The sequence below is a fragment of the Hemitrygon akajei genome, chromosome 21, assembly GCF_048418815.1.
Source record: "Hemitrygon akajei chromosome 21, sHemAka1.3, whole genome shotgun sequence".
NCBI classification, from domain to species: domain Eukaryota; kingdom Metazoa; phylum Chordata; class Chondrichthyes; order Myliobatiformes; family Dasyatidae; genus Hemitrygon; species Hemitrygon akajei.
In genome coordinates, this window is record NC_133144.1 from 66069483 (window position 1) to 66091845 (window position 22363).

Genomic DNA, 22363 nt, shown 5'->3' on the forward strand with positions numbered 1-22363 from the left:
CTCGTCCGCCAGAACAGGCTTCACATGCTAGGACAGCATGTCCCTATCTCACCAGGGCGTGGGGCCTTCCGGCTACCCTCTCATGCTTTAGCCCGCCAGTCGGAGCAGTGTACCGGGTGTGGTTGCTGTTGTATGCAAACAGCGACATGGAGCCATAGGTGAGAGCGGAGTGTCCTGTGGGGACCAAAGCTGAGAGAGCTGCCCCAGAATGGACAAGACAAGTCCCTTCACCAGAGGTCCTCCCCCTCCCTGTTCACCCTGTGCACCCCAGTTCAGACTCTGAGACTGTGTACTCTATTGAATGTGTGCCGCCGATCCTAAATATTCTCATATCGCTGGCCCATCCCTTAATTCTCTTGAAAGCCATAAAGACGAGATACTCCAGATTCAGATTCAGTTTATTGTCATTTAGAAACCACAAGTGCAATGCAGTTAAAAAAAAAGAGACAATGTTCCCCCAGAATGATATCACAAAAGCATATGACAAAACAGACTACACCAGAAAATCCGCATAACATTTGGCAATCCCCAATCCAGAGTCCGGAGAGGCTGCTGCATATTAATATCGCGCTACCGTCTAGCGCGTTCCCCAGAAAGGAGCTCCAAATCCACCAGACAAAAACAAGACTGAAAACTAAAGCTACAAGACCTGCACAAAACCACATAGTTACAACAGTGCAAACAATAGCAGAATTGATTAAAAAAAACAGACTATGGGCACAGTAAAAATAGTCCAAGATGTTAAAGGACTGTAAGTTCAAAAGAAATCACCACACAGTTTCCACAAGTCCCCAGGGTCCCGACAGACTCGCCATCCCACGCCGGCGGCAGAAGAGAATACCCCCACTATGGACTTCCAAGGCGCCGCCCGACTCAGCCTCGCAGACGCAACACACACCGAAAGCGACCTGACCGCAGCGGACTCCGAGTCCGTCAAACCTCCGAGCCGACGACCATCCCCTCCGGCACAGCTTCTCCGAGCACCATCCTCTGCCGAGCGTATTAAGATGGCCCCGCCAACGGCCATCAGCAACGCCACCCCGAGGACTGGGGGCCTGTTCTTCCCAGCAGAGTCCCGGACCTCACAGCAGCAACAAAGAAAGTCTTCCTGGGATTTCCCCATGTTTCTCCATGCTTCCATGTCTGTTTTCAATCCAGAGCAACACACAAAATGCTGGAGGAACTCATCAAGTCAGGCAGCATCGGGCTTCTTTCCCTTCCTCTTCAGTCCTGATGATGAGTCTTCGCCCACAACATTGACTGTTTATTCCTCTCCGTAGATGCTACCTGACCTGAGTTTTTCCAGCATTTTCTGTGTGCTCCCTTTGAACATACTCTTTATGGACATTTATCCGTTCTATTCTGAGTACATCGCAGTGTACTCACTTTGAAATAATAATTTTCAAAATGCCTCTACTACTGCCACTAAAGTACATTCCAGATTCAAATGACATTTAGATATATTTTCTTCATTGTCAATAGTCAGTATTCAGGAGAATAGGTAACGGCATAACACATGAATTAATAACAGAGCAGGAAGATTCTGTAGAAAGAGAAACCAAGTTAATGTTTCATGTTTGGATATCTTTCAGTTGCATAGCTATAATATCTGGCAGGAGTGTCTAATTTCTACCTTTTATGCAGATCAAAGAAACACTCTGAGAGAATTTGGGCCTTTCATGACATTAGATGATGTCAAAATTCTGTGTTAGCAGCTCTTGACATTTTTGTGATCCCACAGTGCTCGCAGGGAATTGCGTCAAAGGCAGGAATTAGTAAAGCAATGGTCGTGCAGTCTGTCCCTGGATTTGATCATTGGAAACTTGTTGAAAGTTTAATATCGTTCAAGTTTTAAGTTAATTGTCTTTCAACTGTTCACTTGTATATAGGTAAATGAAACAATGTACCCCTAGAGCCAAGGTGCAAAACACAGTACATATATCACATACATCACTTGAAATATTAACACAATAATGTTAACAGGTAATTAAAACATTCTGTAGATGTACATGTTGACAGAAAGAGCATATACAGCATATCATTAAATACAGTACTCATAAAATATATTCACCAGCTTGGAAGTTTTCATGTCTTATTGTTTTACAACATTGAATCACGATTTAATTTGGCTTTTTTGAGCAACAGAAAAGACTTGTGTCGAAGTGGACAAAAAAAATCTACAAATTGGTCTAAATTTATTACAAATATTAAATACAAAATAATTCATTGCACAATTACTCTCCCCCCCCCCCCACCTCTTCAAGTCAGTATTTAGTAGATGCGCCTTTGGCAGCAATTACAGCCTTGAGTCTGTGTGGACAGGTCTCCATCAGCTTTGCACATCTGGACACTACAATCTTTCCCCATTCTTCTTTACGAAACTGCTCAAACTCTGTCAGATTGCATGAGGACTGAATGAACAGCCCTTTTCAAGTCCAGTCACACATTCTCATATAGGTTCAGGTCTTGACACTGGCTTGGCCACTCCACAACACATTAACTTTGTTGTTTTTAAGCCATTCCTGTGTAGCTTTGGCTTTATGCTTGGGGTCATTGTCTTGCTGGAAAACAAATCTTCTGCCAGGTTGCAGTTTTTTTGCATGCTGCATCAGGTTTCCCTCCTGGATTTCCCTGGATTTTGCTGCATTCATTTTACCCTCTACCTTCACAAGCCTTCCAGGGCCTGTTGCAGTGAAGCATCCCCACAGCATGATGCAGCCACCACCATGCTTCACGGTAGGGATGGTGAGTTTCTGATGTGTGCTTCCTGCACCTGCCAAACAATATCTAGTCTAATGGCCAAAACACTTAATTTTGGTTTCATCAGACCATTGAACCTTCTTCCAGCCAACTTCAGAGTCTCTCTATGTGCCTTCGGCAAATTCTAGTCAAAATTTCACATGATTTTTTTTCAACAGTGACTTTCTCTTTGCCACTCTCCCATAAAGCTGAGACTGGTGAATCACCCAGAGAGCAGTTGCTGTTTGTGCAGTCTCTCCCATCTCAGCCACTGAAGCTGGTAACTCCTCCAGAGTAGTTATAGGTCTCTTGGTGGCCTCCCTCACTAGTCCCCTTCTTACGTGGTCACTTAGTTTTTGAGGACAGCCAGCTCGAGGCAGATTTATAGCTGTACCATATTCTTTTCATTTCTTGGTGATTGACTTAACTGTACTCCAAGGGATATTCAATGACTGGGAAATTTTCTTGTATCCATCTCCTGACTTGTACTTTTCAATATCCGTTTTGCGGAGTTGCTTGGAGTGCACACGAGTGATCCCTATTTAACTAGTTATGTGACTTCTAAAACTAACTGACTGCACCAGTGATGATTTGGTGTATCATGTTAAAGGAGGTGAATACTTATGCAAACAATTATTTTGTGTTTTATATATGTAATTAATTTAGATCACTTTGTAGAGATCTGTTTTCACCTTGACAGAGGAGTTATTTTCTGTTGATCGGTGTCAAAAAAAAACCCAAATTAAATCCACTGTGATTCAATAAAACATGAAAACTTCCTGGAGGGTGAATATTTTTTATAGGCACTGTATACAGTAGCACAGTATTGCCGTTACTGGTGTTGTCATCAGTAATGTGTACTGGGTGGTAGGGTGTTCAGAAGTCTCACAGCCTGGAGCAAGAATCTGTTACCCAGCCTAACAGTCCTTGTTCTTGTACTGCAGCACCTTCTGCCATACGGTAGGAGGTCAAAGAGATTATAGGACGGATGGGAGGGAACCTTGAAAATGCTGAGGGCTTTGTGAGTGCAGCTTTGAATGTAGGCCAGAGCAAATTTCTGTGTGGAGAAATGTTGCTTTGACAGAATCTTAACAAATTTTTTTTCTTTTTACAATTACGCAGGTTCTGCCCCGCCAAACCTGTGGGCTGTTTACACACACTATCTTTTACAATGAATATCCTGGAGGATCCAAGGAACTAGATAAAAGTATTCAGGGTGGAGAGCTCTTCCTGACGGTACTGCTTAATCCGGTGAGTGTGATTAAAACATATTTAACCCATTGTTGGTTTATCAGGAACAAGAGATTCTACAGATGCTGGAAATCCAGAGCTACATGCACAAAATGCTGAAAGAACTTAGTGAGTCAGCCAGCACCTATTGAGGGGAATAAACAGTTGATGTTTCGGGCCAAGAGGGTTGTGCATCTGTGAAATGTATTGCCACAAATGGCAGTGGAGGTGAAGTCATTGGGTATATTTAAATTCCTGATGAAGGGACTTGGCCCAAAATGTTGACCGTTTATTCCTCTCCGTAGATGCTGGCTGACCCTGTGAGCTTATTTATTAATTTTATTTAGAAGTGCAGTGCGGAGTAGGCCCTTCTGGCCCATCAACAACCCCAATTTAACCCTAACCCCATCATGGGACAACTTATAATGGATCAATTAACCTACTAATCGGTACATCTTTGAACTGTGGGAGGAAACTAGAGAAAGGCCACACATTCCACGGGAAGGACATACAGAGACTCCTTACAGAGGATGCTGGGGTTGAACTCTGATCTCCAGTGCCTGAGATGGAATGGAGTCACACACCGCAATGCTACCATGGCACACAGCTGAGCTCCTGCAGCATTTTGTGTGTGTCTTTGGTTTATCATAGGAATCCAGGGTAATATGTTTCCACTCAGTCACAGCAGGGAGATTGAGAAAGGATGAATTTCTATAGTACCTGTCACACTTCTTTCTAGAAATGTTGGTTCATCATGGTGTACATTAGCACATCCAGGCCTGTGTGCTAGAGTGCAGGAAGTACAGAGCACACTTACTGACCTCTCAGTGTATACCAGCCATCATTGTTACATCTCTCATAGTTGCTCTCATTCGAACAATCACCATTATCCACTGAAAAGCAGGAGGAACTTTTATTGTTTTTCCTTAACTTTAATTGAAACTTATGTTTTTGAAAGTTGGACTAAATGAATTAGAAATGTTTCTGATTTATTTTATAACTGTTTGTTTTTATTTTTTTTTCTTTGGGAGTTTCTATCTATCTCTGATCATCAGGAACATCTGAGGACAAGACACACATGTTGGCAGATGACAATGGCATTTTGACAAAGCCTGCGATCAGCAATTGATAGCAAGTGTTGTCGGAAAGCCATCATGTGGTCAGAAGATGGGCCTTTTGTTTCTCTGCCTGAGACCTGGCCACTGTTCATTGGTTGCTCTCTCTCGGGCGACAGCCAAGGTACCGAGGTAGGCAGGACGCTGGGAGCAGATGGTTGGACAAAGTTAATGAGACACTAGGACTAATTGGGTGTGATACAGGCCAAGTCATTGGAGGAATGTTCCTCCTCCATTCTTCAAGATAGCACCGTTGGATTTTTATTGTCCTCCTTAAAAGGGTAGATTGTTCCTGGGTTTCATATCTCATCAGAAAAAACGCAGTTCAAACAGTACAGTCTTCCGTCAGTACTGTTCAGTTTGTGTTCAAGTCTCTGGACCTCTTCTGCCTTTAAACAGGCTCCGAGCTTCACAAGAGATTAAATGTGTGCCTTGCCTATAAAAGGAGCCAGCCAATGGTGTAGCGGCACCTGCACCAGACTTCCAGGCGAGTGGTCCTGGGTTCAAATCCAGCCGTTTCCTTGCATGCTTTCCATCCGTGCTGGAGCGTCAAACTAACAACTCGGCCTCATTAAAAATAAAACAGACAAAATGCTAAAGAAACGGCAAGATTGCTGCCCGATGTGCCACAAAGTGCGGAGAGGAACTAACTATTATCTGAAATAACTATCTTCTGATCCTTCACAACCAGACGTTTGTGCAGAGTGTTGCCGCACCCCATTCAGCTCTCCGGGTGGATAACAGGTTTAGGATACAACAGTTCAGCTCAGGAACAGGCCATTCAGCCCACATTGTTTGTGCTGAACATGATGCCGAATTAAAGTAATTCTCTTCTGCCTCCATGTGGTCTATATCCCTTCATTCCCAGCACATTTATCTGTCTAAAAGCCTCTTAAACACCACTGAAGTGTCTGTTTCACCATCATCTCAGACACCCACCACTCTGTGTAAAACTATTGCTCTGCACATCTCCTTTGTACTTCCCCCTTTCACTTTAAATGATATCTTCTGGTGTTTAGAGTCGTAGAAAAAGTACAGTACAGAAACAGGCCCTCTGGCCCATTTAACCCTACCAAGCTTTTAAACTGCCTGCTCCCATTGACCTGCACCGGGATCATAGCCCTCCATACTCCTACCATCCATGTACCTATCCAAACTTAACTTAAACATTGAAATCAAGCTTGCATGCACCACTTGTGTTGGGAGCTCATTCCGCACTCTCACGACCTACTGAGTGAAGAAATTACCCTTCATGTTCCCCTTAATCTTTTCACCTTTCACCCTTAACCTATGACCTACCCAACCCCAGTGGAAAAAGCCTACTTGCAATTGCCCAATCTATATACCTCATAATTTTGTATACCTCTGTCAAATCTCCTCTCAACCTTCTATGCCAAGGAATGAAGTCCTAACCTATCCTTCCCAGGGAAAATGATTCTCACTGTCTACCTTATCTATGCCTCTCACAATTTTATAAACTTCTAAGTGGTTTCTGCTCAGCCTCCAGTGCTTTTATAAATAGGAACCAGGCAGACGGCCCAAAACAATCATTGCAATTGAAGTAGAGCCTCCAAAATCTGTAACCGTTCAGTGGGTCAGGATGTCTTTCTGTTTTCCCCAGTCTCCAAGCTTATAATCATTCTCTGTATCTTGGCAAATTGCATATGCTTGCAAGTAATAAACACGAGGTTCTGCAGATGCTGGAAAGCCAAAGTATTGCACACTGAATGACTCCAGAGCAGGGTCTTGCTTAAAATGTCGACTGTTCTCATTTCTATAGACGTTGCCTGTCCTGCTGTGTTACTTTGCATATGTTTGAATTTATCTATTTAAGTCATTAGCTTTACCTGTGCTAAGTCTCTTGTAATATTACATCCTCAGCATTTGGCACATCTTCCATCGACATCCAGTGGCCACTTTATTAGGTACACCTGCCACTCCTTAATTCAGATGTCTCATCAGCCAGCTACGTGGCAGCAAGTCAATGCATAAAAGCATGCAGACATGGTCAAGAGGTTCAGTTGTTGTTCAGACCAAACATCAGAATGGGGAAAAATGTGATCTCAGTGACTTAACTTGTGGACTGATTGTTGGTGTTAAGCGGTGTGATTTGAGTGTCTCAGAAACTGCTGATCTCCTGGAATTTTCATGCACAACAGTCTCTAGAGTTTACAGAGAATGATGTAACAAAAAATAAAACACATCCAGAGGGTGAAAGTGCCTTGTTAATGAGAGAGGTCAGAGGAGAATGACTTGATTGGTTGCATCTGAAGTAAAGTGCCAGTGATTCAATTAACCACGTTTTACAACAGTGGTGTGCAGAAGAGTTGCTGCTGTAGCTCATCCACTTCAAGGTTCAACATGTATGTTCAGAGATGGAGGTTCTTTGCTACTTTGCCTAGAGGGTTAGTCATTGTTCATTTTCAAGTTCGTTAATAAATTTCCCGTGGATTGGTCAGGCAGGAGCCAATTGAATGGTCAATGTGTTTGAGGGGTCAAAAGTCCCTGATATCATCACTCTCAGTTGGGGGGGGGGGGGGGGTATGGAAGCAGCTTTGTTCGTAACGGATTCAGACCAGAATGCATGAACTGCATGTTTTACTTCTCGAACCACTCTAGAAGGTGTATGGTGTGTTGGTCTTCATTAGTCGGGGGATTGACTTCAGGCGCCATGAGGTAATGTTGCAGCTCTATGAAACCCTGGTTAGACTTGGAATACTGTGCTCAGTTCTAGTCGTCTCATTATAGGAAGGATTGTAGAAACTTTAGAGAGAGTGCAGAGGAGATTTACCAGGATGCTGCCTAGATTAAAGAGAATACCTTATGAGAGTAGGTTGAGTCAACTCAGGCTTTTCTCTTTGGAGCAAAGGAGAATGAAAGGCGACTTGATAGTGTACAAGATGATAAGAGGCATAGATAAAATAGATAGCCAGAGACATTTTACTAGGGGGAAATGGCGAATGCCGGGGGTATAATTCTGAGGTGATTGGGAGAAAGTTTTTTTTAAATGGAGTGATAAGTGCTATGAGAGGTGCTGGTAAACAAGATACATTAGGGGTATCTAAGAAACTATTAGGTAAATGGATGCTAGGAAAAATGGAGGGTTATGTGGGTGGGAAGGATTAGATTTGATCTTGGAGTAGGTTAAAAGATTGGCACAACTTCGTGGGTCAAAAGGCCTGCACTGTGCTGTACTGTTCTGTTTTAAAACTTAGTTTGGCTTCCTGCCAACTTCCGTGTTGCCATTGGTAACATTGAATGATTTATGTTAACTTGTTAATCTCTTGGCTCCAATAATGATTTTGTTCATTTAAAGACATAACAATATTAAAAATAGGCCGGCATGGAGCATTCCTTTTCTCTAAAACATCCTGCAGTTTGAATGGGAACGAAGAGCCCACTGTAAACTCTGCCAAAGTTGGTGGCAGATTTCCACTTGCAATAAGAAATCTTTGTTCTCTTAATGGAAAAATAGTGCAAAAATCTTGAAATAGATTTCCTGAAGATTTTAAAATAAATTCATCAACTGTTTTAATCTTAATACCACATGACATAGGAGAAGAATTAGGCCATTCAGCCCATCAAGTCAGCTTTGTCCTTTGATCATGGCTGATAAGCTTTTTGCTGCACTGTGCTTTTTACTACCCGACCTCTGGCTTATGTGTCAACTCTTGGGTTCTGCCCAAGCACATCTTTCCTCCCTCCAACCCCCCCACCCCCTCCTTTCCGCAGGAGTTACTCCCTTGTCCATTCGTGCCTCCTCACTGATCCCCCTCCTGAGTCAGAATCAGGTTTATTATCACCAGCTGTGTTGTCAAATTTGTTGACTTGCTCATGCAAGCGGAACAAGTGCTACAGCTGCCCCTACACCTCCTCCCTCACTACCATTCAGGGCTTCAAACAGTCCTTCCAGGTGAGGCACCTCTTCACCTGTGAGTCTGCTGGGGTCATGTACTGTGTCCAGTGCTCCCAGTGTGGCCTCCTGTATATTGGTGAGACCCGAAGTAGACTGGGAGACAGCTCCATCTGCCAGAAAACAGGATCTCCCAGTGGCCACCCATTTTTAATTCCACTTCCTATTCCTATTCCAATAAGTCTACCCATGGCCGCCTCTACTGTCGCGATGAGGACATAATTCGCATTGGAGAAACAACACCTTGTATTTCCTCTGGGTAGCCTCCAGCTTAAAGACATAAATATTGATTTCTTGAACTTTCATTAATGCCCCCCTTCATCCCCTTTTCCCCTTGTCATCTTATCTCCTTGCCTATCCCATCGCCTCACTCTGGTGCTCCTCCCGCCTTTTCTTTCTTCCATGGCCTTCCGTCCTCCTATTAGATTTCCCCTTCTCCAGCCCTGTATCTCAGTCACCAATCAACTTCCCAGCTCTTTATTTCACCCCCTCCCCCTTCCGGTTTCACCTAGTGTTTCTCTCTCCCCTCCCCCACCTTTTAAATCTCCTCCTCAGTCTTTTCTCCCCCAGTCCTGCCGAAGGGTCTCGGCCTGAAACGTCAGCTGTACTCTTTTCCTAGGTGCTGCCTGGCCTGCTGAGTTCCTCCAGCATTGTCTGTGTGTGTGTGTGTGTGTGTGTGTGTGTGTGTTGCTTGGGTTCTGTCCTTTTCCGTTCAACCCCAGCGGCTGTGTTGGATCCAGCTGGAGACTCCTGTATGATCTCTGAGCTCCTCCTGTTCAGGCCTCTAGGACTTTCAGAATTAGAATCACTGACATATGTTGTGAAATCTGCTTTTCTGTTGCAGCAATACAAGGCAATACATATAACATGCTATTATTTGCAGCAAGAAATATATATTAAATTATTTTTTAAAAGTAATTCAAAAAGAGAACAAAAAGTGAGGTAGTGTTCATGGGTTCATTGACCATTCACAAATTTGATCGTGGAGGGGAAGAAGCATTGAGTGTGTCTCTTCAGGATCCTGATGGTAGCTGTGCTGGGGAGGCAAGTTCCCATGATAGAGCTGGCTGAGTTTACAACTCTGTGGCTTTTTCTGATCCTGTGCAGTGGCCCCTCCAGACCAGACGGCGATGCAGCCAGTCAGGATGTTCTCCACGGTACAGTGACCAAGCCGTTCATCTTGAACTGAGTTTGCAACCCTCTCAGTTTACACTTCCACTTGTTTTCACTCTACCTTTCACTGTGCCTTCAGCTGCCTAAATCCCAGCTTCTGGAATTCCCACTGTAAACTCCACATTACTTGTTCTAATGTTTGTTTGTGTGACTTGTCATGATGTTTTTGTGAAGCTATGTCTGTCTCTGCTGAAGGTGCCTATGTGGTAGTGACTTCTCCAGCCCTCTCATAAATTGGAAACTTTTATAGTTTACTTCACCTTCATGAACAAGGTGGCAATGCCTAATTTTATATTTTTTAAAAAAGCCACCATTGAACTTTTTTCAATAAACCATTAATGTAGTTGCTAGCACAATGCTCTACAGTTCAGGTGACCCAGGTTCAATTCCCGCTGGTGTCTGCAAGGAGTTTGTATGATCTCCCTGTGACCATGTAGGTTTCCTCCAGGTGCTCTGTTTTCCTCCCACAGACCAAAGACATGTCACTTGGTAGGTCATTGCCCCATTATTAGGCTAGGGTTAAATTGGAGGATTGTGGGCGGCACAGCTTGAAAGTTTGGAAACACCTATTTTGCGCTGTATCTCAATAAACAAATAAATTTCAATCTTCTGTCTAAGTTGTCCCTTCCATTGTAGAGCTAATCTTTTCAGAGTGGTACATCAGAGGGGGCCGTTGGTTCATCCTCTACTGTTTTCTTTAAATCCAGTAGGTCCCATTTTTTCCCAATGTGCCTGAATTTGATTCACCTCAGGTATTTATCCACAGTCCTCTTGGAGGTGATCACAAAAACTGGATCCCACTGCTAAAGCAATCAGTTACTAATCCGAGATATTCATTGTGTATTACGGATGATATAATCTTCGTTGTGGGGTGATGCGGCAGCAGTGTGATTAGCACAAGTACTTTCCAGCACCAGCAGGGTTCATGTCCCGCAGCTGTCTGTGAGGAGTTTGTTTTCTCCATGACCACATGGGTTTCTAACCGGGGGTCTACTGACCCCTTGCTTAATGGTATTGGTCCACGGTATAAAAGGCTGGCAGCTCCTGCTCTGGATAATCTGATTTCCTCCCACCTTCCGGAGACGTGCATTTAGGGTTAGTAAATTATGGACAACTGCGCTGGTGTTGGAAGCATGGCGACATTTGCAGGCTACCCCCAGCAGAATCCTCAGACTGTGTTGGTCATTGACACGAAATGGCGCGTTTTACTGTATGTTTCGATGTACGTCCGACAAGTAAAGCAAATCTCTTCAGGTTAGAGGTGAAGTGTCTCGGCATGAAACGATGACTGTTTATTCATTCCAACAGATGGTGCCTGGCCTGCTGAATTCCTCCAGCATTTGTGCGTGTTTATCTCTGGGTTTTTTAATCACCTCCGGTTCTTTTGCCTGTCACGTATTAGCAGAGACTGGTGTCAGATCAATTGGAAAGTTAGCCAATTGATATCTGCTCCGTGTCACTCCACTCAACATCCAATGAGAGAGCAGAATGCTTCGGAGTGCACAGCAACAGGCACCCTGCTGATGAGCAAACCCTGCAGGGTAATGGGAGGGGGTCGTTGGTTCAGATACTGTGCTGAATTAGGCTTGTTTCCTTCTCTTTTGAGGCGGGGCAATGTGAGGATGGCTTCTGTTCATTTCCAAAGCACGCAGTATGGAAGTTGCAGCAAGGCAAGGGTTAAGATAACGGCCGTACGAGGATGGTTTACAGATAGTGTGCAGTCAGCCCAGACAAGGAAGGTCTTTGTAGAGCATTGCTTCACTTTGCACAACAAGAGACTGCAGCCATTTGGCATACCAAGGCAAGACAAGGATGTAAACGGAGGATTGTAGGGCATCTCATTCTGTTGGTCAGTTACTTTACTGATTCTGAAGCCTTTAATGTGGATATACTATTGGCTATTAATACCTGCATTGCTGTAGTGTGATTAGTGATTGATTATGCAAATAAGGATTCTGAACACACATAAAGTTACCAATTATCACACACACAATGCTGGAGGAACTCAGCAGGCCAGGCAGCATCTGTGGAAAAGAGTAAACAGTCAACGTTCCAGGATTAATGAAGGGTCTCGGCCTGAAACTTCGACTGTTTACTTTTTTCCATAGATGCTGCCTGGCCTTCAGAATTCCTCCAGCATTTTGTGTGTGTGTTGCTTAAATTTCCAGCATCTGCAGATTTTCTCTTGTTTGTGACAAGGTTACCAATCGCTTATCAATTCTGTATAAAAATGGGATTTCTTTCTTCAAACTGCAGATTTAGTTTGGTGATGGAGACGGGCTGTTCTCCCTGTGCACAAGTAAATAAAATGTGATGGAGGATTTCAGAGTCCAGTTAATCAGCGACAGCAGCACACTTCACTGATGTTTACAGTTGAGTTAATATTTGACTGATTTGAAGTCTTTCCCTTAAGTAGGTCGGATTTCTCTCCTAACGCAGAGCAAACAACTTGGCAACAGAGAAAATTAAACTGAGCTGAGACCTGTTCATTTAGTATCTCTTTTGCATTGATAATGTGCAGTATGTAAGATTATGAGGGGCACTGGTAGGGTAGGCAGGATCATTGTAAATGCAAGAAGGTCAGGTTGAAGGGTCTGTTTTGTCCCGTACATCTCGATGACTACTCTGTCCTTCGTGGCTAAAGTCCCAGTAGCTGATTTGCTTGAAGTTCACCCAAAATACACATTCTATTGTGTTCCCGTTGTTCGATACTTGTTGTGGATGGACCTTTTATCTGCTCAGATTAAAGCTCCTTTATTAAAATAATCTCTTCTCGATTTAACATCTCCTACATAGCCCCCACAATTATATTTAAAATAAATCGTAATTAAATGAGATGCTAGATAATTACACTTCAGGCTAAAAGCAGCCCAGTGGAGACATATACAATCTAATTTTAATTTAAAAGCAATTTAGGAAGATTATCTGATTTCAGTGTTAGTTAATTCAGGTTTTGATAAGAACCACCTTCCTCTGTTATTTCAAACACCTAATTCCAATTAGTTATAATTTATTTTAAAAAACAAATAATTGTTGTTACAGGATATAATAATGGATCTTGATCGTTTGAACATCATTCTGTACCTGTTAAGTAGGAAGAGCTGGGATGAAGAGACCATTCGGCCCCATTGTGTCTGCTCTCTTTCATTAATGAGTAATTGGTTCATTATTTTCACGCATACCGAAATTCAGTGACAAGCGTGTCATCCAGACAGGTTGTTCCATAAGTACATGGAATTGGTCTAAAGAAGGGCTTCCCAGCCTGTGGTCCGCAGATCAGTCGGTCAATGGTAAGGCTGCACGGCATAAAAAAGATTGGGAACCCCTGGTCTAAAAGGAAAACAGAAAGCAGAATATATTCACAATTACAAAGTCTGCAGATGCTGGAAATTCAAAGCCACACACACAAAATGATGGATGAAGAGTTTCAGCCTGAAACATCGACTGTTTGTGACCTGCTGAGTTCTTCCAGCATTTCATGTGTATGGCTGAAGATATTTATGTCATTTAGAGATAACAGCTTGGAATAGGCCCTTCTGACCCTATGAGCTGATTTAACCCTAAAATAATCACGGGACAATTTGCAATGATCAATTAGCTTCCTAACCAGTTTGTCTTTGGACTGAGGGAGGAATCTGAAACTGCTGGATTCCACGGGGAGGATATCACCTTACAGATAATGTCGGAATGGAACTTCGAATTTCAACACACTAAGCTCTGATAGCGTTATGTGAACCGCTACACTACCATGCTACCTCATAGTAAGTGGAAATGTATTCCCATATGAGAGGGGAAAGACTTGGAGGATATGAGGGCAGCTTTTTCACACAGATGCTAGTGGGTATATGGAAAGAATTGCCAGTGGCAGATTATAGGGGGTGGCACGGTAGTATAGCAGTTTACCGTGCCAGCGATCAGATTCCAATTCCTGCCACTGTCTGTAAGGAATTTTGTGTGTTCTCCTCATGGGATTTTTCCAGGTTCTCTGATTTCCTCCCACATTGTACGGGTTGGCGTTAGTGAGTTGGCGCTGGAAGCCTGGCGACACCTGTGGGCTGCCCCCAGCGCCACCTTGGACTGTTGGTCACCGGAGCACATTTCACTGTTTTGCTGTTTCAATGTACAGCGCATGTGACAGGCAAAGCTTAGTCACAGTTACAGGTGGACCAAGTGCAAAGGTCGCAGTGAAGTAGATTGAGAGATCAAAACTTTGTCTTTAAGAGGCCTTTTCAAGAGTCTGATAACTGTGGGAGAGAGCTTATACTTGAAAGTGGTCTGTGCTGTGAAGCTTTTAGAATTTCTGCCCAATGGAAGGGGGAAGAACTGAGTATGACCAGGGAGGGGTTATTGATCATGGTAGCTGCTTTCTTGAGGCTGCGGGAAGTGTAAATAGAGTCGGTGGTTGGGGGGGGGGGGGGGGTAGTTGATGGGTCACAACTCTGTAGCTTCTTTGCAGCCGTGGGCTAAGCAGCTGCTGTACTGAGCTGCGATTTTATATTAAAAAAAAAGAAGAATCCAGTGTAACAGTAACAGAGAGAATGCAGTGCAGGGACCAGGACTGTGAGAGGTCATTAACATCCTGATCTGCTCCGTTTTGTGGTGGGTTCAGAGAACGAGTTGCTACAGGTAGAGACAGATGTGGTTACAATGTTTGAGACATTGGGACAGGGACTGGAGATGGATAGGAAAGCTTTAAAGCAGGGTTTTCCTACCTGGGATACATGGACCCCTTGGTTAATGGTATTGATCAATGGCACTAAAAATTTGGAAACCTCTGGTTTGAAGGTATATGGCCTAAATGTAGGCAAGTGGGTCTGGCTTGGTCAGCATTGAGATGTAGGGCCAAAGGGCCTCTTTCAGTGTGGTGTAACTAGAACACTAACTTTTTTACTTTCACTGCTCACATGGTTTTGAGAATTAAAACCACATCGTTCGTAGTCCAGGATTTTTTTAAAAAAGATCGCAGCAGGAACTCGGCAAGCCAGGCAGCGTCTGTGGAGGGGAATATGCTTTCAGGGTGAACCACTGACTGTCCACTTTCCTCCACAGCTGCTGCCCGACTTGCTGAGTTCCTCCAGCAATTTTTCTTAAAATCCATATTCAGACATCTGCAGTTTTGTGTCTGTGTGTATGATCTGTCTGATTAAGTTGCCCAGCAGAGATGCTAACCACAGGAAAGCTGTGTGTAACTCCACAGCAGTTCTATCAAAATATTTCAGTTCTGTGATACTTGCGGATGTTGTAGAAGTTTTAAGTTATCGGTCCTAATATTATCAACACAAGATTGTGTGATGTTGGTAATCCAGAGTAACACATACTTTGTGTGGAGGAACTCAGCAGGTCAGGCAGCATCTATGGAGGGGAATAAAGAGTCAATGTTTCAGGCTGAGACCCTTCATTAAGAGGGAAAAGGAAGGAGGGTGAAGCCAGAATAAGAAAGTGGGGGGAGGGAAAGGAGAAGTGAGAAGCTGGGAGGTGATAGGTGGAAGAGGTAAAGGCTGGAGAAGAAGGACTTTGATAGAAAAGGAGGGTGGACCATGGGAGAAAGGGAAGGAGGAGGAGCACCTGAGGAAGGTGATTGGCAGGTGAGGAGAAGAGAAATGGTAAGAGGGGGATCCAAAATGGGGAATGAGGAAAGAGAAAAGGGGGAGGTGAGAGAAATTATGGGAGAGAAATGGACAATCATGGCGTCAGGTTGGAGACTATCCAGATGGAATATCAACTTGAGAGTGACCTCATCGTGGCAGTAGAGTAGCCCATTAACCGACTTGTTGGAATGGGAATGGTATTAAAATATAAACACGAAGATCTGCAGATGCTGGAAGTCCAGAGCAACGCACAAAAATGCCGGAGGAACTCAGCAGGTCAGGCAGCATCTACAGAAATGAATAAACAGATAACTTTTGGGCTGGGACCCTTCAGAAATGGAAAGGAAGTGGGCAGATGCTGGAATGAAAAGGTAGGTGGAGAGGAAGGAGGATAGCTAGAAAGTGATGGGTGAAGCTAGGTGGGTGGGAAAGGTGAAGAACTGGAGAAGAAAGAATCAGATAGGAGAGAAGAGTTCCATGGTAGAAAGGAAATGAGCAGGGGGCTCAGAGAGAGAAGAGAAGAGGTAAGAGGCCGGAGTGTGGAATTGAAGAAGAGGGAATGGGGGGGATTTTTTTTTATTGGAAGGAGAAATTGATGTTTATACCGTCAGGTTGGAGGCTACCAAGACGGAGTGTAAGATGTTGCCACCAGGAAAGCCGGAGGAAAGTGCTGGATGAAGTGGACCTTCAATCCGCGTCGGGCCTCACCAATGTAGAAGAGATCGTACCGAGAGCACCGGACTCAGCAGACAACCCCAACAGGCATGCCAGTGAAGTGTTGCTTCACCTAATATTACATCATTTTGCAAAGTTTCCAGATCCAAAGTTTTTAGTGATAACATTCCCAATTATAGCTTCTTTTATTAAAAGGAACGCACACACACATATTTCACACTAAGCACACAGTGCCAGCGGTGAATCTATTATGATGAACGTAGAATATTGAAGGATTAGTTATTTTGGTAACCCAGGGTGACCAGTGGCAAACCCCTCCTGGGGATTACACCGTGCTGGTGGATACCTGTTAATTGATACATGTATCTGAGGTGCTTTACTGTCAAATTGCTCTTATCGGAGCAGTGCAGCCTGAGGTAGGAAAGTCATTGTGTTGGAATTGTAACTGTTTAGTCCCCTGATGTTACAGAAAGCCGAACATAGTGCGGATTTGAAAAACTCAAGATTCTGAGTGGGTTCGAGTGGTGATTCCAGTCCTGAGGAAGTCCAGAACTAATTGGATTTCTTAAAAGATTAAAGATTGGCTTTATTTGTCACATGTACATGGAAATATGCAGTTAAATGTGTTGCTTGACCAACACCGAGTGAGGATGTGCTGGGGGCAGCCCGCTTATGTACCGTGCTTCCAGCACCGGCACTCTATATTGGAGCACCTGGAGAAAACACACACAGTCGTGGAGAGAACAGACAGTGGCGGGAATTGAGCCCTGGTTGGTGGCACTGTAAAGCGCTATGCTACTGCGCCGCTCTCTGACTGTCACATGTACTGGGATACAGCTCTTTGTGGGGTTGAGAATTCCAGAGACTTAGCACCCTCAGCAAACACAAATGAAAAGATTTGTGTATGTGCCATCCAGACAGATCATTTCATACATAAGTACCTCGAGGTAGTACAAAGGGTAAACAATAGAATAAGATTCCAATTAATTTATTGATTACTTGCACGTCAAAGCATATAGTGCTGTGTGTCACAACACAAAATGATGGAGGAAGAAGCACAGTTGTCGTTTTGGGCCGAGACCCTTCGTCGGGACGAAGAGCCCTGATGAAGGGTCTCAGGTATCGGCCTGAAACATCGACTGTACTTTTTCCTATAGATGCTGCCTGGCCTGCTGTGTTCCACCAGCATTTTGTGTGTGTTGCTTGAATTTCCAGCATCTGCAGATTTCCTCGTGTTTGCTTTTTCAAATGATGGAGGAACTCAGCACGTCAGGCAGCATCTATGGAAAAGAGTAAACAGTCGACGTTTCAGGCCAGGTTTATTTTCTACATTTTTTTGCATCTTTTCATCTTGAACCATAATTGAAGAAACATTTCATTTAAAGGGTGAAAATAATTTTCCTTTGCTGCTCAAATCTGACAGTTTCAGCTCTAGTTTTCCTAAAGAGCTTCCTCTCTCCCTTGGTCACATTTTCGCAAAGGATGACCACCAACAAAATCAGCATCCAGCACATGGCTATGATTTGTTTTTTCATCCCGAAGTATCCAAATAACCCAGTAAGATGAGAATTGATCATAAACACGAGGTTCTGCAAATGCAGGAAATCCAGAGTAATGTATACAAAATGCTGGAGGGACTCAGCAGGTCAGGCAGCATCTATGGAAATGTATAAACAGCTGACGTTTTAGGCCAAGAATACTTCTTCAGAGGAACGTGTCATTTGCATTAGCAACCAGTGGAATCTGAGGAGGAGCTGGGGACTATTATTTCAAAAGCCAGATCAATTGACAGATCAAACTCCCCTTTCAAGTGGTGATGGGTGATTATGTGAATCTTTTTTTGTTTGTCCACAACCACATTTACTTCTGTGTATGTTCATTTGGAATTGCTTCCTTGTGCACTTCAAGAAATTAACCAATGTAGTTAACGTGGTCAGAGTGACAACTTGGTACAAGCAAATTAAATTATCACCTAATTAGGGTTAATCTCAGGTGATGAAATTGCAATTCTATGGAGAATAATATCATCACAGAATTCATCTTGCATTTAGATCTCGCACTTTTCATCTCGAACTTGCCACTGGTAGAGAAAATTGTGTGGATATATTAGATACTGATGCTTTTGATGTAAGATTCTTTGGAAGTCAAGAATGATGCATACGTTTTTGCTTACAATCATTCATTAAGCAAAACAAGAATATTGAAATTAGGGAAGGGATGTGAAGCATGAGGGAGAGAGTAAGTTCAAAGTACATTTATTATCAGAGTATGTATACAGAATACAACTCCGAGATCTGTCCTCCTGTAGGCAACCACAAAACAAAGAAACACCATGAAACATTTTGAAAGAAAACATCAAACACCAACGTGAGAAAAAAGAGCAAATTGCGCACACGGCAAAAAGTGAGCAAACGACAGGTAGAATATTAAACATTTCAAACAATATCAGACAGATGAAGAACCAAAAAGACAAAGAAAGTAAAACAAAAGAGAGTGAGTTTGTTGTGGTTTGGCTGCGTTATACCAATTTGCTAATTAGTGATACACTTCATTCCAATTCTGTTGCTTGAATCAACCAACAAAATAGCACCTGTTCAAGCCACTAAAACTGCTGTTTCCGGAAAAATAACATGTACACAGCTAATTATATAAAACTACAAACTAGCATAAACAAGTTGACCAATAACCATTCTGCAGTGCAGTCCAACAGATAAGACTGTATAAGAAATGTCTGAACTTCAGATCATGAATGGGTTTGAGACCCTGAGGGTCTGAGTACAAATCTAGGCTATCCCAGTGCAGTGGTGAACATGGAACAGAACAGGCCCTTCGGCCCAAAATGGTGTACTGACCTTTTAACCTATTCCAAGATCTCTCTAACCCCAGCCACATGGCTCTCCGGTAGTGTAGCAGTTAGCGCGACGCTATTATAGCTTGGGATTGTTGGTGTTTGAAGTTCAATTTCGATGTTGTCTGCAAGGAGTCTGTATGTCCTTCCCTTGTAATGCGTGGATTTCCTCTGGGTGCTCTGGTGTCCTGTCACAGTCCAAAGGCATACGGGCAGGTAGTGTCAATCGGTCATTATAAATTGTCCCATAATTAGACTAGGCTTGAATTGGGGGTTGCTGGCCAGCACAGCTCAAAGGGCCAGAAGGGTCTACTCCACACTATACAGTTGCAAAAAAAAAGTTTGTGAACCCTTTGCCATTACCTTGTTTTCTGTATTAATTGCTCACAAAATGTGGTCTGTTCTTCATCTAAGGCACAATAATAGACAAACACGCCTGAACTAATAATACACAAGCAATTGGACTTCTCATCAATATTGAGTACATCATTTAAACAATCAGAGTCTAGGTTCAAAGAAAGTATGTGAACCTCTGGGGTAATGTCTTCTGCAAAGGCTGCTTGGGGTCGGGTGTTCCAATCAATGAGATGAGATCGGAGCTGTGGGTTGTAGAGGACACACAAGCTCGGGTTACTGATAGAGGCTGCTCTCCTCAAGAAAGATCTGTTTCTGTGCACCAAACCGCAATCAAAACAATTTTCAGAGGACCTTAGAAGAAGAATTGTAGAGATGCATGAAGCTGGGAAAAGTTACAAAAGCATTTCTAAAGACCTGGGTGTTCATCAGTTCACATGAGAGGAAATGTCTACAAATGGAGGAAATTCAGTATTGTTGCTAGTCTCCCTAGGAGTGGGCATCACGCAAAGATCACACCAAGAACTCAACGTGCAATGCTGAAGGAGGTGAAAAAGAACCCAAGGGTAACAGCAAAAGACCTGCAGAAACCTCCAGAACTTGTTGAAGTCTCTGTTCATGTGTCCACTATAAGAAAAACACTGAACAAGAATGGTGTTCATAGAAGGAAACCACTGCGCTCCAAAACAAAACATTGCTGCACATCTCAAGTTTGCAAAAGACCACCTGGATGTTTCACAACACCTCTGGGACAATATTCTATGGACAGATGAGACGAGAGTTAAACTACTTGGCAGAAATGCACATTGCTATGTTTGGAGGAAAAGGGGTACTGCACACTAACTCAAAAATCTCATCCTAACTGTGAAGCATGGTGGAAGGAGCACCGTGGTTTGGGGCTGCTTTGCTGCCTTGTTGAGTGAGCAATGAATTCAAAATCGTATCACAACATTTTACTGGGGAATGTCAGGGTGGCAGCCCTGTTACCTGTAGCTTAATAGAAGTTGGATGATGTAACAAGGCAATGATCCAAAACAACAACAGAATGGTTTAAAAATTTAAAAAAATCAATGTTTTTGGAATAGCTGTCTCAGAGGCCAGACTTTAACCCAATTGAGATGCTGTGGCATGATCTGAAGAAGGCTGTTCATGCAAAGTGTCTCAGAAATACTGAACTGAAACAGTTTTGAATGGAGGAATGGTGTAAATTTCCTCCTCGGCATTGTGCAAGTCTGATCAGCAGCTACAGGAAATGTTTGGTGGAGGTTATTGCTGCTTAAGGAGGTTTCGCCAGTTATTAAATTTAAGGGTTCAGATACTTTTTCCAACTTGGATTGTGAACGATTAAACAATGTGTTCAATAAAGACATGAAAGGTACAATTGTTTGTGTGTTATTAGTTTAGTCAGACTGTGTTTGTCTAATATTGTAATTTAGATGCAGGTCAGACCACATTTTATGAGTAATTAATGTAGAAAACCAGGTAATTGCAAAGGATTCTGAAACTTTTTCTTGCAACTGTATCTCTAAATAAATAATTTTTCTTTCATCCATGTGTCCATCTAAGAATCTCCTAAACATTCCTTGTATATCTGCCTCACTCACTGCTCCTGATTGTGTGTTCCGGCACCCATCAACTTCTGTGTAAAACAAACCTACCTCTGACAAACCAGTCACCTTAAAATTATGTCCCCTTGTATTAGTAAGAGTATTGTACTGAACTGCTGTCTTATGGATAAAATGCAAGCTGTTTGCTTGAAGGTAGAATGATCCCACAATTTAGAGTCGGAGAGCACTGCAGTACAGGAGCAGGCCCTTCAGCCCATCTAGTCTATGTCGAATTGTTACTCTGCCTTGTTCTTTGTGCTGTGAGGCACTGCTATGAACAATCCTCATTTTCAGTTGGCTTCAGTCTCTGCATTCCTCCTCACCCATCCCCGATTTTAATCATTCTATTCCTCCTTACAATCTGGAACTTCATCTTTAATCACTTCTACCCCTGCTGAATAGTCACCTTTGAGCAAGATTTCGATCACCATCATAGGGTGGCACAATAGTGTAGCTGTTAATGCATCACTTTACAACGTCGGCTGTGAGATCGGGGTTCAATTCCCGCCGCTGCCCATAAGGAGTCTGTACATTCTCCTCATGACCATGCAGGTTTCCTGCGGGTGCTCGGGTTTCATTCCACAGTGCAAACACTTGCAGATTAGGTTTAGTAAGTTGTGGGGAAATTCTATCTTGTTGCTGGAAACATGGAGACAGTTGCAGGCACAAAACCCTACTGATTTGATTTGATGCAAATGATATTATACATATATGATAAATAAAGCTTACCTATCTTTACAAATCTGGCCTCTTGCTTATCCTGATTTTAATCCCTCCATTACTTCGAGTCTGGGCCTTAAATTTTGGAATTTCATCATCAAACCCTTCAGCCTTTCCTGAATACTCACCTTGACCAGGATTTTGGTCACTATCATAGTAACACCTCATGGCGCAGTGCCAAGTTAAAGTTTATGTTTAAGAGCAGTTTAATGCCTTGTTCATGTGAAGTTAATTGAGTACAGATTGTGTACCTGATGCTCTGTGTCTGTGATGCTACAGTTAAGTTTTTCATTGCATACATAAACTATACATATGACAATGAACCGATTCAGATTTATCAATCACCTGTACACGGAGACATAGAGCGAAATGCATTGTTTGTGTTAACAACCAATGTGCTG

General features: G+C 43.1%; 1 protein-coding gene across 1 annotated transcript in view; it reads left to right on the plus strand.

Annotated features, from left to right (window-relative positions):
• The window catches only part of ndst2a (N-deacetylase/N-sulfotransferase (heparan glucosaminyl) 2a), a 487958-nt gene that overhangs the window by 436820 nt on the left and 28775 nt on the right, over window positions 1-22363 (plus strand). The window contains exon 10 of the mRNA XM_073025637.1: window positions 3862-3990. Coding sequence (XP_072881738.1) covers window positions 3862-3990 — 129 coding nt within the window. The remainder of the gene's footprint in view (window positions 1-3861; window positions 3991-22363) is intronic.